General features: G+C 43.8%; 1 protein-coding gene across 1 annotated transcript in view; it reads left to right on the top strand.

Annotated features, from left to right (window-relative positions):
- LOC139388249 (V-set and immunoglobulin domain-containing protein 10-like 2) overlaps positions 1–16,946 on the top strand; it is a gene marked incomplete at both ends in the record, with an annotated part of 152,712 nt that overhangs the window by 74,707 nt on the left and 61,059 nt on the right. The window contains 5 exons of the mRNA XM_071134798.1: positions 14–150; positions 2,790–2,981; positions 7,742–8,246; positions 14,084–14,164; positions 14,242–14,421. Of these exons, the coding sequence (XP_070990899.1) occupies positions 14–150; positions 2,790–2,981; positions 7,742–8,246; positions 14,084–14,164; positions 14,242–14,421 (1,095 nt within the window). The remainder of the gene's footprint in view (positions 1–13; positions 151–2,789; positions 2,982–7,741; positions 8,247–14,083; positions 14,165–14,241; positions 14,422–16,946) is intronic.

Below are 16,946 nucleotides of genomic sequence, written 5' to 3'. Positions count from 1 at the left end.
CCCTGTCCCCCAGACCCTCCAGATGGTTCCCCATCCTGTTCTGTTCTGCCAGCAATGAACTACTCCTCCCTCAACCTGACCTGTTCATGGCCAGGGGGCCAGCCCTCCCCTTCACTACGCTGGACCACAAACCCTCTCTCCCTGGCACAGGTACACACACACATACACACACACGTATACACACACACACACACACACAGCATGTTAAATGTGCAACCAGAGGGGATAAAAAACCAAAACCACCTTTATTCCACACACAGAGATGCGTACAAAGATCTCCCTCACCCTCCATTTGGCAAATCTCACCATAATTCAATCCTCCTGATTCCTTGATTACAAGAAAAAATTCAAGCACGAAGCACCAGTGAATGGGTCTTTGTAAAAGTGGTCAGATGAAGCAGATGCTAAACTACAGGACTGTTTTGCTAGTACAGACTGGAATATTTTCTGGGATTCTTCCGAGGGCATTGAGGAGTACATCACATAAGTGATGGAGGACTGAGCACGCTCCCATTCTCATTGACGGGGCTGTAGTGGAGCAGGTTGAGAGCAGGTTGAGAGCTTCAAGTTCCTTGGCGTTCAAATCACCAACAAACTAATATGGTCCAAGCACACCAAGACAGTTGTGAAGAGGGAACAACAAAACCTTTTCCCCCTCAGGAGACTGAAAAGTTTTGGCATGGGTCCTGAGATCCTCAAAAGGTTCTACAGCTGCACCATCGAGAGCATTCTGACTGGTTGCATCACTGCCTGGTATGGAAACTGCTCGGATTCTGACCGCAAGGCACTACAGAGGGTAGTGCGTACAGTCCAGTATATCAGCTTCTACCCCAAGCCATTAGACTCCTGAACATCTAATCAAATGGCTACCCAGACTATTGGCATTGCCTCCCCCCCCCTCGCTCTTCTACCCTGCTGCTACTCTGCTATTATCTATGCATAGTCACTTTAATAACTCTACCTACATGTACATATTACCTCGTTACCTCGACACCGGTGCCGCTGACCCTGTACTGGTACAGCCCCGCTATTGTTATTTACTGCTGTTCTTCAATTATTTGTTTTTCTTATCTCTTACTTTTTTTAGGTATTTTCTTAAAACTGTATTGTTGGTTAAGGACTTGTAAGTAAGCATTTCACTGTAAGGTCGACAGCTGTATCCACCGCATGTGACAAATATATTTGATTTGGTTTGATTTGACATGTATACACACATGTATACATACACACGTATACACACACACGTATACACACACACACACACACACACACACACACACACACACACACACACACACACACACACACACACACAGTGGGGCAAAAAAGTATTTAGTCAGCCTCCAATTGTGCAAGTTCTCCCTCCTAAAAAGATGAGAGAGGCCTGTAATTTTCATCATAGGTCAACTATGACAGACAAAATGAGAAAAAAAATCCAGAAAATCACATTGTAGGATTTTTATGAATTTATTTGCAAATATTGGTGGAAAATAATTATTTGGTCACCTACAAACAAGCAAGATTTCTGGCTCTCACAGACCTGTAACTTTTCTTTAAGAGGCTCCTCTGTCCTCCACACGTTACTTGTATTAATGGCACCTGTTTGATCTTGTTATCAGTATAAAAGACACCTGTCCACAACCTCAAACAGTCACACTCCAAACTTCACTATGTCCAAGACCAAAGAGATGTCAAGTTCAAACCCCTGAGCTGACAAGGTACAAATCTGTCGTCATTGAAAATAACAGGCCGTCACTGAAAATAAGAATTTGTTCTTAACTGACTTGCCTAGTAAAATAAAGGTAAAAATAAAAATAAAAAATCTGCAATAGGTAAGCAGCTTGGTTTGAAGAAGTCAACTGTGGGAGCAATTATTAGGAAATGGAAGACATACAAGACCACTGATAATCTCCCTCGATCTGGGGCTCCATGCAAGATCTCACCCCGTGGGGTCAAAATGATCACAAGAACGGTGAGCAAAAATCCCAGAACCACATGGGGGGACCTAGTGAATGACCTGCAGAGAGCTGGGACCAAAGTAACAAAGCCTACCATCAGCAAGGGTATTGAAGATGAAACGTGGCTGGGTCTTTCAGCATGACCCGGGCAACGAAGGAGTGGCTTCGTAAGAAGCATTTCAAGGTCCTGGAGTGGCCTAGCCAGTCTCCAGATCTCAACCCCATAGACAATCTTTGGAGGGAGTTGAAAGTCTGTGTTGCCCAGCAACAGCCCCAAAACATCACTGCTCTAGATGAGATCTGCATGGAAGAATGGGCCAAAATACCAGCAACAGTGAAAACCTTGTGAAGACTTACAGAAAACATTTGACCTCTGTCATTGCCAACAAATGGTATATAACAAAGTATTGAGATAAACTTTTGTTATTGACCAAATACTTATTTTACACCATAATTTGCAAATAAATACATTAAAAATCCTACAATGTGATTTTCTGGATTGTTTTCTCTCATTTTGTCTGTCATAGTTGAAGTGTACCTATGATGAGAATTACAGGTCTCTCTCATATTTTTAATTGGGAGAACTTGCACAATTGGTGGCTGACTAAAATACTTTTTTGCCCCACTGTACATACATACTCACACATGTATACACACACACAAAGATACACATATATAGTACACACACACACGTATACACACACACACACACACACAGGTACACACACACACAGGTGCACACACACACACAGGTACACATGCACACACACACACACATCTAAATGCTCCTGACAAATTAAATTATATTTTTTCCGGTTGTTATTGCACCAGGGAGGGGCGTGGCTTGGGGGTGAAGGGTCGTGGCCAGCCAACAATGTCTCCGTACTGCAGTCTGGATCCCAGACCAACAACAACTCTCTGTTCACCTGCCAGGGGATGCACCCTGCTCTCAACACCTCCACACAATGCACTGCACGGGCCTGTAAGTCTCACACACCTCCACACAATGCACTGCATGGGCCTGTAAGTCTCACACACTTCCACACAATGCACTGCACGGGCCTGTAAGTCTCACACACCTCCACACAATGCACTGCACGGGCCTGTAAGTCTCACACACCTCCACACAATGTACTGCACGGGCCTGTAAGTCTCACTCACTCACTCACTCACTCACTCACTCACTCACGCTCTCGCTCTCGCGCTCTCTCTCTCGCTCTCTCTCTCTCTCTCTCTCTCTCTCTCTCTCTCTCTCTCTCTCTCTCTCTCTCACTCACTCACTCACTCATTCACTCACTCACTCACAGGGAGTAATGCATAAGGTGATGGGTCAGGTCTTAAAGGTGATGGGTCAGGTCTTAAAGGTGATGGGTCAGGTCTTAAAGGTGATGGGTCAGGTCTCAAGTTAGGTTACGTTTAAAGGTAGACTCAGCAAGATGACGTAGATGCACCAACGAAACAGTAGTAGCAAAGACAAAAGGGTCAAAAATAACCCAATTGGGTAAATATTGGACAGAACAGACGCTGGGTTATTTTGACCTAGCCAGTTGGGTCCATTGGGTTTAGTTTAGTAGGATCCCCATTAGCTACTGCACATGCAGCAGATACTCTTCCTAGGGTCCACATGAAACGAACACAAACATGACAAAGTACAGAACAATTACAGAACAACAAGATATTACATTAAATTCAAAATAAATGTTTTATTTCCAACCTGGATAGGAATACAAGCCACAGGTCTCGCACCCACTGTGAAATTTGGTGGAGGTTCGATGATGTTCTGGGGGTGCTTCAGCAAGGCTGAAATTGGGCATTGTCTTTGTGAAGGACGCATGAATCAAGCCACGTACAAGGTTGTCCTGGAAGAAAACTTGCTTCCTTCTGCTCTGACCATGTTCCCCAACTCCGAGGATTGTTTTTTTCCAGCAGGACAATGCTCCATGCCACACAGCCAGGTCAATCAAGGTGTGGATGGAGGACCACCAGATCAATACCCTGTCATGGCCAGCCCAATCTTCAGACCGGATCCCCATTTAAAACCTCTGGAATGTGATCAAGAGGAAGATTGATGGTAACTAGCAATCAAACAAATCCGAGCTGCTTGAATTTTTGCGCCAGGGGTGGCATAAAGTCACCCAACATCATTGTGAAAGACTGGTGGAGAGCATTTATTTTTTTATATATTTTTTCACCTTTATTTAACCAGGCAGTTGAGAATAAGTTCTTAACGACCTGACCAAGATGAAGCAAAGCAGTGTGACAAAAACAACAACACAGAGTTACACATGGGATAAACAAAAGTACAGTCAATAACACAATAGAAAAAGTCTATGTACCGTGTAGTAAGATTAGGGAGGTAAGGCCTAAAAAGTTGAAAGAATTACAATTAAAATAATTACTATTTAGCATTAATACTGGAGTGATAGACGTGCAGATGATGATGTGCAAGTAGCGATACTGGGATGCAAAAGAGCAAAAAATAATAATAATAACAGTATGGGATGAGGTAGTTAGTTGGTTGGATGGGCTATTTACAGATAAGCTGCAGTGATCGGTTTTCTGCTCTGACAGCTGATGCTTAAAGTTAGAGAGGGAGACATAAATCTCCAACTTCAGTGATTTTTGCAATTCGTTCCAGTCATTGGCAGTAGAGAATTGGAAGGAAAGGTGGCAAAAAGATGTGTTGGCTTTGTGGATCACCAATGAAATACACCTGCTGGAGCGCGTGCTGCTGGTGGGTGTTGCTATGATGACCAGTGAGCTGAGATGAGGCGGAGCTTTACCTAGCAAAGACCTATAGATGACCTGGAGCCAGTGGGTTTGGCGACTAATATGTAGCGAGGGCCAGCCGACTAGAGCATACAGGTTACAGTGGTGGGCAGTAGATGGGGCTTTGGTGACAAAACAGATGGCACTGTGATAGACTACATCCAATTTTCTGAGTAGAGTGTTGGAGGCTATTTTGTAAATTACATCGCCGAAGTCAAGGATCAGTAGGATAATCAGTTTTACGAGGGTATGTTTGCCAGGTATGTTTACCTCCTAGCCGTCGAGTTAGCAACAGCAGCTGCAAACGCAGGTTAGGAAGGAACAGACAGAGTTTATCGTCTACCACACAACATTGTTACTACAATGTATCCAATATACCAGCAGGGACATTCTTCAAAGGACAAAGGACTCGGTTTGGCAACACGGCATTCCATCTACCACAACCTACTGAAGCGCAACTCAGAGTAAATATTTATTGCATTTTCCTTTTCCAAATGGGCGGTAATTTAGAATGTATTTACGATAGCACAGCTTTGCCCTTTGTTCCTCAGTCTTCCTACTCTTTCACTCAAACCCAGCCCCTGTTCTTTTGTGTAACAAGCTGTCATATCTGTTCCACCCGCTAGGGACGTTTTCCTTTATGACGTCATTTGTAATCGAGGTATAATTCATTCTTTGTATGTGTAATTCTGTGTGATTAGTTAGGTATTTAGTAAATAAATAATTAAACACAATTTTGTATTGTTGATTCAACTTGTTAGCCAGGGTTCGTGCAGATAACCAAGAATGTACAACTTTCAGATGAGACTGAATTAAGGTGACGATTAATATTGACTGCTATAGATGTAAAATATTACTAGGTCTTTAAGAGTTTATTCGGAAGATAACAGCTCTATAAATATTATTTTGTGGTGCCCCGACTCTCTAGTTAATTACATTTACATGATTAGCTCAATCAGGTAATATTAATTATGGAGAAATTATTTTATAGAATAGCATGTCATATCACTTAATCCGGCATAGCCAAAGACACGACAGTAGCCCAAGAATTAGCTGGTAGACCTCTTCGGCTAGCCGGGAGATAGGCCTAGCTCGAGACTAGCTCAAGGCTAACTGGTGCTTGCTTTGGGACAGAGGCGTTAGCCAGGAGTAGCCACTCAGAATACAGCTAGCTAGCTGCAATGATCCGGTGTATAGGTCCAGAGCTTGAGGTAGGAATCCGGAGATGTGATAGAGAAAAAAGCAGTCTGATATGTCTGGGTTGATATCGCGCTGTGTGGGCTGGCAGGTATTGACCAAGCTGAGGCTGGCTGGTGTCCGAGTTAACTTTGAAGACCACTAGTAGTGGTTAACTGACTACTAGCTAGTAGCTAGTTAGCTGGCTAGCTTCTGATTGGGGTTCCGGTTCTAAATTATAATAATAGCAGATCTATACCACATTGGGTGAGGCGGGTTGCATGAGAGTATATTCAGTCCGTAGATGGAAAGTGAGATTAAAATATGTACAAATATATAAGGAAAAAAAACGAGGAAACGGGACAAGACAAAACACACGTCCGACTGCTACGCCATCTTGGATTCAAGCAAGATGGCGCATGCCAAGACGCATGAAAGCTGTGATTCAAAATCAGGCTTATTCCACCAAATATTGATTTCTGAACTTTTACTAAGTTAAAACATTAGTAATTGTGTTGCTTAAAAATTAATATACACTTATTTTCTTTGCATTATTCAAGGTCTGACAACACTTTTTTGTTATTTTGACCAGTTGTCGTTTTCTGCAAATAAATGCTCTAAATGACAATATTTTAATTTGGAATTTGGGAGAAATGTTGTCAGTAGTTTATAGAATAAAACAAAAAAGTTAATTTTACCCAAACACATACCTATAAATAGTAAAACCATAGAAACGGATCGTTTTGCTGTGGTCTCTTAATTTTTTCCAGAGCTGGAAACAGCAACACCTCCCCCGTAGACATTCCTGTCTTTTCTATAGATGTAACATCCTTCTATTCTTACTGCAGTATAATCAAATGTGCTGTCTAAGTGAGTCTCAGAAATGTCTAATACATTAATATTATCTAAGATTAGCACATTACTAATCTCATGGACTCTGAGGCTATATATATTTATATGAGCTAACTTTAACTCTTTCCCGGGTAGCTTATCTAAAATTGAACTCATAATGATTTCTAATAATACAAAGAAGAAATGTATGTATTTTTGAGCAGATTATGTTCAGCATATGCCTTATCTGCTTTATCTATTTAAGCCCAGCTGTCAGAGCAGCTCACAGATTACTGCACCTGTACATAGCCCACCTATAATTTAGCCCAAACAACTACCTCTTTCCCTACTGTATTTATTGTATTTATTTATTTAGCTCCTTTGCACCCCATTATTTGTATTTCTACTTTGCACTTTATTCCACTGCAAATCTACTATTCCAGTGTTTTACTTGCTATATTGTATTACTTTTCCACCGTGGCCTTTATTTTGCCTTTACCTCCCTTATCTCACCTCATTTGCTCACATGGTATATAGACTTGTTTCTACTGTATTATTGACTGTATGTTTGTTTTACTCCATGTGTAACTCTGTGTCGTTGTATGTGTCGAACTGCTTTGCTTTATCTTGGCCAGGTAGCAAATGTAAATGAGAACTTGTTCTCAACTTGCCTACCTGGTTAAATAAAGGTGAAATAAATAAAAATACAAAAATAAAATAAAATCTGGTTTAGCTTGGCTGCCGTGCTATCCACTCTGGAAGGGGCATGATGTTGTAGGGTGGACCAGGTCTCTCTGGAAGGAGCCTGGTGGTGTAGGGTAGAGATGGTATCTCTAGATGGGGCCTGGTGGTGCAGGGTGGTGCTGGTCTCTCTGGATGGGGCCTGGTGGTGTAGGGTGGTGCTGGTCTCTCTGGATGGGGCCTGGTAGTGCAGGGTGGTGCTGGTCACTCTGGATGGGGCCTGGTGGTGCAGGGTGGTGCTGGTCACTCTGGATGGGGCCTGGTAGTGCAGGGTGGTGCTGGTCACTCTGGATGGGGCCTGGTGGTGCAGGGTGGTGCTGGTCACTCTGGATGGGGCCTGGTGGTGTAGGGTGGTGCTGGTCTCTCTGGATGGGGCCTGGTGGTGTAGGGTGGTGCTGGTCTCTCTAGATGGGGCCTGGTGGTGCTGGGTGGTTCTGGTCTCTCTGTATGGGGCCTGGTGGTGCATGGTGGTGCTGGTCTCTCTGGATGGGGCCTGGTGGTGTAGGGTGGTGCTGGTCTCTCTGGATTGGGCCTGGTGGTGCAGGGTGGTGCTGGTCACTCTGGATGGGGCCTGGTGGTGTAGGGTGGTGCTGGTCTCTCTGGGTGGGGCCTGGTGGTGCAGGGTGGTGCTGGTCTCTCTGGATGGGGCCTGGTGGTGCAAGGTGGTGCTGGTCTCTCTGGATGGAGACTGGTGGTGCAGGGTGGTCCTGGTCTCTCTGGATGGGGCCTGGTGGTGTAGGGTGGTGCTGGTCTCTCTCCAAGGGGCCGAGGGTGACCAAATGTCCTGGACTGTGCGAGACAGTCCTTCATTTTGGTCCTTTGTCCTTCAACCAAACAATCATGTCTTGCATTTCATCAACAAATTCAAACACCACTAATTTCGTTAAAAAAAGGTTGATTTGTCCCGTATTTCAATCAGACATTGTCTCTTGCAGTCACGTTGTGCTTATGAAAATATATCATAAGGATGTGGTAGCCTACCTCCTGGTGGTGTTAAACACTCAAATCGTTGTTCAAATCTGATATCTGAACAACGCAGCGCAATATGAGACATAGGCCAGTGTCATAGGCCGAGAGTCAACCAATCATATTTCTCAAATCCTTTCAGGCTGCAAAAAACACTCAAACTGGACAGTTTTATCTCCATCTCTTCATTCAAAGACTCAATCATGGACACTCTTCCTGACAGTTGTGGCTACTTGGCGTGATATTTTGTTGTCTCTACCTTTTTGCCCTTTGTGCTGTTGTCTGTGTCCAATAATGTTTGTACCAAGAGAGAGGCCTGTAAAGATGAGATAGGATGAGATGAGAGATGAGAGCTGCTACCATGTTGTGCTGCTGCCATGTTGTGTTGCTGCCATGCTATGTTGTTGTATTAGGTCTCTCTTTATGTAGTGTTGTGGTGTCTCTCTTGTCGTGATGTGTGTTTTGTCCTATATTTTTTTAAATCCCAGTCTCCGTCTCCGCAGGAGGCCTTTTGCCTTTTGGTAAGCCGTCATTGTAAATGAGAATTTATTCTTAACTGACTTGCCTAGTTAAATAAAGGCTCTGATGAAGAGCTGCAAAAGTAAGTAAAATAGCCATATTGGAGTGAAAGACACAGGCCTCAGGTTATTTGGAGTGATAGACACAGGCCTCAGGTCATTTGGAGTGAAAGACACATGCCTGAGGTCATTTGGAGTGAACGACACAGGCCTCAGGTCATTTGGAGTGAAAGACACAGGCCTAAGGTCATTTAGAGTGAAAGACACAGGCCTGAGGTCATTTCTTAAAACTTGTGAGGCTCTCCATGCTCATTAATTGCTCATTCAACATCGTTGCTTCTACTTCACTCAATCCCATTTTGAAAAGACTCCCATCCTCACTATTTTACATTCCCTGAGACCAACCAGAAATACTTCCTTGCCTAAATATTTAGAGATTGTTATTAAACAGCCACATGTGGTCTCTCGTTTCTGCATCAAGAGTAGACTACGCTACAATTGCTTGGTCGGTGCAGCACACAGCAGATTTCACAACACAGTATGCCCTCAGGCCCCTACTCTACCACTACCACATATCTACAGTACAAAATCCATGTGCATGTGTGTGTACTTCCGGCGCCGACAGAGATGGCCGCCTCGCTTCGCGTTCCTAGGAAACTATGCAGTTTTTTGTTTTTTTTACGTGTTATTTCTTACATTAGTACCCCAGGTCATCTTAGGTTTCATTACATACAGTCGAGAAGAACTACTGAATATAAGATCAGCGTCAACTCACCATCAGTACGACCAAGAATATGTTTTTCGCGACGCGGACCCTGTGTTCTACCTTACAAACAGGACAACGGAGTGGATCCTATGCAGCGACCCAAAAAAACGACTCCGAAAGAGAGGGAAACGAGGCGGTCTTCTGGTCAGACTCCGGAGACGGGCACACCGCGCACCACTCCCTAGCATTCTTCTTGCCAATGTCCAGTCTCTTGACAACAAGGTTGATGAAATCCGAGCAAGGGTAGCATTCCAGAGGGACATCAGAGACTGTAACGTCCTCTGCTTCACTGAAACATGGCTCACTGGAGAGACTCTATCCGAAGCGGTGCAGCCAACGGGTTTCTCCACGCATCGCGCTGACAGAAACAAACATCTTTCTGGTAAGAAGAGGGGCGGGGGCGTATGCCTCATGGCCAACGTGACATGGTGTGATGAAAGAAACATACAGGAACTCAAATCCTTCTGTTCACCTGATTTAGAATTCCTCACAATCAAATGTAGACCGCATTATCTACCAAGAGAATTCTCTTCGATTATAATCACAGCCGTATATATCCCCCCCCAAGCAGACACATCGATGGCTCTGAACGAACTTTATTTAACTCTCTGCAAACTGGAAACGATTTATCCGGAGGCTGCATTCATTGTAGCTGGGGATTTTAACAAGGCTAATCTGAAAACAAGACTCCCCAAATTTGATCAGCATATCGATTGCGCAACCAGGGGTGGAAAGACCTTGGATCATTGTTACTCTAACTTCCGCGACGCATATAAGGCCCTGCCCCGCCCCCCTTTCGGAAAAGCTGACCACGACTCCATTTTGTTGATCCCTGCCTACAGACAGAAACTAAAACAAGAGGCTCCCACGCTGAGGTCTGTCCAACGCTGGTCCGACCAAGCTGACTCCACACTCCAAGACTGCTTCCATCACGTGGACTGGGAGATGTTTCGTATTGCGTCAGATAACAACATTGACGAATACGCTGATTCGGTGTGCGAGTTCATTAGAACGTGCGTTGAAGATGTCGTTCCCATAGCAACGATTAAAACATTCCCTAACCAGAAACCGTGGATTGATGGCAGCATTCGTGTGAAACTGAAAGCGCGAACCATTGCTTTTAATCAGGGCAAGGTGTCTGGTAACATGACCGAATACAAACAGTGCAGCTATTCCCTCCGCAAGGCTATCAAACAAGCTAAGCGCCAGTACAGAGACAAAGTAGAATCTCAATTCAACGGCTCAGACACAAGAGGCATGTGGCAGGGTCTACAGTCAATCACGGACTACAGGAAGAAATCCAGCCCAGTCACGGACCAGGATGTCTTGCTCCCAGGCAGACTAAATAACTTTTTTGCCCGCTTTGAGGACAATACAGTGCCACTGACACGGCCTGCAACGAAAACATGCGGTCTCTCCTTCACTGCAGCCGAGGTGAGTAAGACATTTAAACGTGTTAACCCTCGCAAGGCTGCAGGCCCAGACGGCATCCCCAGCCGCGCCCTCAGAGCATGCGCAGACCAGCTGGCCGGTGTGTTTACGGACATATTCAATCAATCCCTATACCAGTCTGCTGTTCCCACATGCTTCAAGAGGGCCACCATTGTTCCGGTTCCCAAGAAAGCTAAGGTAACTGAGCTAAACGACTACCGCCCCGTAGCACTCACATCCGTCATCATGAAGTGCTTTGAGAGACTAGTCAAGGACCATATCACCTCCACCCTACCTGACTCCCTAGACCCACTCCAATTTGCTTACCGCCCAAATAGGTCCACAGACGATGCAATCTCAACCACACTGCACACTGCCCTAACCCATCTGGACAAGAGGAATACCTATGTGAGAATGCTGTTCATCGACTACAGCTCGGCATTCAACACCATAGTACCCTCCAAGCTCGTCATCAAGCTCGAGACCCTGGGTCTCGACCCCGCCCTGTGCAACTGGGTACTGGACCTTCTTACGGGCCGCCCCCAGGTGGTGAGGGTAGGCAACAACATCTCCTCCCCGCTGATCCTCAACACTAGGGCCCCACAAGGGTGCGTTCTGAGCCCTCTCCTGTACTCCCTGTTCACCCACGACTGCGTGGCCACGCACGCCTCCAACTCAATCATCAAGTTTGCGGACGACACAACAGTGGTAGGCTTGATTACCAACAACGACGAGACAGCCTACAGGGAGGAGGTGAGGGCCCTCGGAGTGTGGTGTCAGGAAAATAATCTCACACTCAACGTCAACAAAACTAAGGAGATGATTGTGGACTTCAGGAAACAGCAGAGGGAACACCCCCCTATCCACATCGATGGAACAGTAGTGGAGAGGGTAGCAAGTTTTAAGTACCTCGGCATACACATCACAGACAATCTGAATTGGTCCACTCACACAGACAGCATCGTGAAGAAGGCGCAGCAGCGTCTCTTCAACCTCAGGAGGCTGAAGAAATTCGGCTTGTCACCAAAAGCACTCACAAACTTCTACAGATGCACAATCGAGAGCATCCTGGCGGGCTGTATCACCGCCTGGTATGGCAACTGCACCGCCCTCAACCGTAAGGCTCTCCAGAGGGTAGTGAGGTCTGCACAACGCATCACCGGGGGCAAACTTCCTGCCCTCCAGGACACCTACACCACCCGATGTCACAGGAAGGCCATAAAGATCATCAAGGACATCAAACACCCGAGCCACTGCCTGTTCACCCCGCTATCATCCAGAAGGCGAGGTCAGTACAGGTGCATCAAAGCTGGGACCGAGAGACTGAAAAACAGCTTCTATCTCAAGGCCATCAGACTGTTAAACAGCCACCACTAACACTGAGTGGCTGCTGCCAACACACTGACACTGACTCAACTCCAGCCACTTTAATAATGGGAATTGATGGGAAATGATGTAAATATATCACTAGCCACTTTAAACAATGCTACCTTATATAATGTTACTTACCCTACATTATTCATCTCATATGCATACGTATATACTGTACTCTATATCATCTACTGCATCTTTATGTAATACATGTATCACTAGCCACTTTAAACTATGCCACTTTGTTTACATACTCATCTCATTTGTACATACTGTACTCGATACCATCTACTGTATCTTGCCTATGCTGCTCTGTACCATCACTCATTCATATATCCTTATGTACATATTCTTTATCCCCTTACACTGTGTACAAGACAGTAGTTTTGGAATTGTTAGTTAGATTACTTGTTATTACTGCATTGTCGGAACTAGAAGCACAAGCATTTCGCTACACTCGCATTAACATCTGCTAACCATGTGTATGTGACAAATAAAATTTGATTTGATTTGATTTGATTTGTATAGCGCATATGTTACCGTGTGTGTGTGTGTGTGTGTGTGTGTGTGTGTGTGTGTGTGTGTGTGTGTGTGTGTGTGTGTGTGTGTGTGTGTGTGTGTGTGTACGCATGTGTGTGATAAAATAAAAATTCAACTGTTAAGTCATGATGTTTTTTATTGACATTTTGTTCATTTTGGAGTCAGATCATTTCAGTTGATAATTATATTATATACTAATTATATACTAATTTCAGTTTCAGTATAGTTTTTTTTTCAAACGGGTTTATTAAAGGGATACTTCAGGATTTTGACAATGACTTCCCCTGAGTCGGATGAACTCATGGACACCATTTTTATGTCTCTGCATCCAGTATAAAGTAATGTAAGAGGTAGTTTATAAGCCAATGCTAACTAGCGTTAGCACAATGACTGGAAGTCTATGGTATCTACTAGCATGTTAGCAGTTACTATAGACTTACAGTCATTGAGCTAACGCTTGTTAGCAATTGCTCTAATGCTAGTTAGACTTCAAACTGCACAAAAAGACATACAAATGGTATCCATGAGTTAATCTGACTCTAGGGAAGTAGATAAAGGGCTTCACTGCCAAAATCCTGAAGCATCTCGTTTTATCTTATCTCAGTTTACTCAATCGTTTTTTCATGATTTGTTTTAGTTTACTATAAAAACCTTGCGTCACACTGCACCGCACTTGCCTGTACATCACACACCGCTGAACATCACAAACCGCTGTACGACACTGGCCTGTACATCACACACACAGCTGCCTCTAATATATTTAAGCAATAAGGCACGAGGGGTTGTGGTATATGGCCAATATATCCAGGCACTCCGCGTTGCGTTGTGCAAAGAACTGCCCTTAGCCGTGGTATATTGGCCATATACAACAAACCCCCTACTGGTTACCAAAGTAATTTGAGCAGTAAAAATACATGTTTTGTCATACTCGTGGTATACAGTATACCACGGCTGTCATCAATCAGTATTCAGGGCTAGAACCACCCAGTTATTAAATATATATATATCTCTCTCAGGGTCTCCTTATGGTGAGCCAGTGTGTTCTGCTTATGCCACCGGGATGAACCAGTACCTGCTGCTGTCCTGCTCCTGGGAAGGTAACCACAACAAAGTAACAGTCACAACAACCACCACAACAACAATACATATAATTATAATAATACTCTTCTTGTAGGTGGGTCTCCCAGGGCTGTGGTGTGGTGGGAGGTGCCTAAAGAAGAGGGGAGGGGCCAAGAAGTGGAGACTTCCAAGATCCTGGTACTTCGTTCTAACTCCACCCAGAATGGACAGGCCTACACCTGTTATGCCAAACACCCCCTGGACACACACACCAGGACCTGCAGCCTCAAACTGGGTAAGCACACTCATTGATAAGAGTAGTTGGCTGAAAGAGTAAAGAGTAATGGCTGAACACATTGATAAGAGTACAGAGCCCAGTGGTACGCCGCTGGGTTTAACTAACAGTTTAATAGACATGTACTGGGTTCAACTAACAGTCTAATAGACATGTACTGGGTTTAACTTCTTTGGGACTGAGGGGCAGTATTGAGTAGCTTGGATAAAAAGGTGCCCAGAGTAAACTGCCTGCTACTCAGGCCTCTAAAAGCTAGAATATGCATGTAATTAGTAGATTTGGATAGAAAACACTCTGGAGTTTCTAAAACTGTTTGAATGATGTCTGTGAGTATAACATAACTCATTTGGCAGGCAAAAACCTGAGAAAAAAATCCAACCCGGAAGTGGGAAATCTGAGTTTTGTAGTTTTTCAAGTCATTGCCTATCGAATATACAGTGTCTATGGGGTCATATTGCACTTCCTAAGGCTTTCCACTAGATGTCAACAGTCTTTAGAACCTTGTTTGAGGCTTCTACTGTGAAGGAGGGGGGATTGAAAGCTGTTTGAGTCAGGGGTCTGGCAGAGTTCCATGAGCTCAGTCTCATGTTAGTTAGCTGCGTTCCATTGCATTTCTACAGAGAAAGGAATTCTCCGGTTGAAACATTATTGAACATTTATGATAAAAACATCCTAAAGATTGATTCTATACTTCGTTTGACATGTTTCTACGAACTATAATATGACTTTTCGTCTGAACTTTCACCTGGACTTGCCCATAAATCTTCAATAATGTTTGGATTTGTGTGCTGAAAGCGTGAACAAAAAGGAGGTATTTGGACATAAATAATCGACTTTATCGAACAAAACAAAAATGTATTGTGGAACTGGGATTCCTGGGAGTGGATTCTGAGGAAGATCATCAAAGGTAAGTGAATATTTATGATGCTATTTCTGACTTCTGTTGACTCCACAACATGGTGGGTATCTGTATGGCTTGTTTTTGTGCCTGAGCGCCATACTCAGATTATTGCATGGTGTGCTTTTTCCGTAAAGTTGTGTTTAAATCTGACACAGCGGTTGCATTAAGGAGAAGTGGATCTAAAATTCCATGCGTAACACTTGTTATTTTGAATTTGGCGCCCTGCATTTTCACTGGCTGTTGGCGAGGTGGGACGCTACCATCCCAAATATCCCAGAGGGGCTAACTAACAGTTTAATTGACTTGAACAGTGGTTCTTCCTTTAACCTGTCTAGGACTGGGGTTCCGCTAGCGGAACCCATCCGCAACAGCCAGTGAAAGTGCAGGGCTCCAAATTCAAAATAACAAAAATCTCATAATTAAAATTCCTCAAGCATACAAGTACTTTACACCATTTTAAAGATACAATTTTCGTTAATCCAGAAACAGTGTCTGATTTCAAAAAGGATTTACAGCGAAAGCACCACAAACGATTGTTAGGTCAACACCCAGCCACAGAAAAACAGCCATTTTTCCAGCCAAAGAGAGGAGTCACAAAAAGCAGAAATAGAGATAAAATTAATCACTAACCTTTGATGATCTTCATCAGATGACACTCGTAGGACTTCATGTTACCCAATACATGTATGTTTTGTGCAGAGAGCCATATCAAATTACAGAAATACTCATAATAAACATTGATAAAGATACGACTATTATACATGGAACTTTAGATAACCTTCAACCGCTGTGTCAGATAAAAAAATAGATACCTGCCATATTGGGTAGTCAACATTACTCAGAAATAGCAGTTGAAATATTCACATACCTTTGATGATCTTCATCAGAATGCACTCCCAGGAATCCCAGATCCACCATAAATGTTTGATTTGTTCCATAATGTCCATCAGTTATGTCCAAATATCTTCTTTTGTTAGGGCGTTTGGTAAAGAAATCCAAAAGCGCGTTCAGGTCGCGCCGAACATCGGACGAAAAATTCAAAAAGTTCTGTTACAGCCTGTAGAAACATGCCAAACTAAGTATAGAAATAATCTTTAAAACTAAACTAATTTTCCAACCGGATAATTCCTTTGTCTGTACAAATGAAGTGGAACGTAGCTACCTTTCACGTGAGCGCGCCAGACCGAGGCTGTGGCACTCTGCCAGACCACTCACTCAAAGAGCTCTTATGAGCCCGTCCTTTAGAGTAGAATCCTCAAAACAGTTTCTAAATACTGTTGACATCCAGTGGAAGCCTTGGGAAGTATCTTCAATGGGGGCTGAGTTGAAAAACTACAAACCTCAGATTTCCCACTTCCTGGTTGTATTTTTTCTCAGGTTTTTGCCTGCCATATGAGTTCTGTTATACTCACAGACATCATTCAAACAGTTTTACAAACGTCAGAGTGTTTTCTATCCAAATATACTAATTACATGCATATTATAGCTTTTACGGCTGAGTAGCAGGCAGCTTAATTTGGGCAAGTATTTCATCCAAGCTACCCTATACTGCCCCCTACCCTAAAGAAGTTAAAAGGTGCGTCATACTGCAGCACAGCTTGCGGGCTGCCACAAAATTCTATGA

The sequence above is a fragment of the Oncorhynchus clarkii genome, chromosome 29, assembly GCF_045791955.1.
Source record: "Oncorhynchus clarkii lewisi isolate Uvic-CL-2024 chromosome 29, UVic_Ocla_1.0, whole genome shotgun sequence".
NCBI classification, from domain to species: Eukaryota; Metazoa; Chordata; class Actinopteri; order Salmoniformes; family Salmonidae; genus Oncorhynchus; species Oncorhynchus clarkii.
Note: the sequence above shows the minus strand (reverse complement) of the source record. Positions and strands in the feature narration are given on the sequence as shown.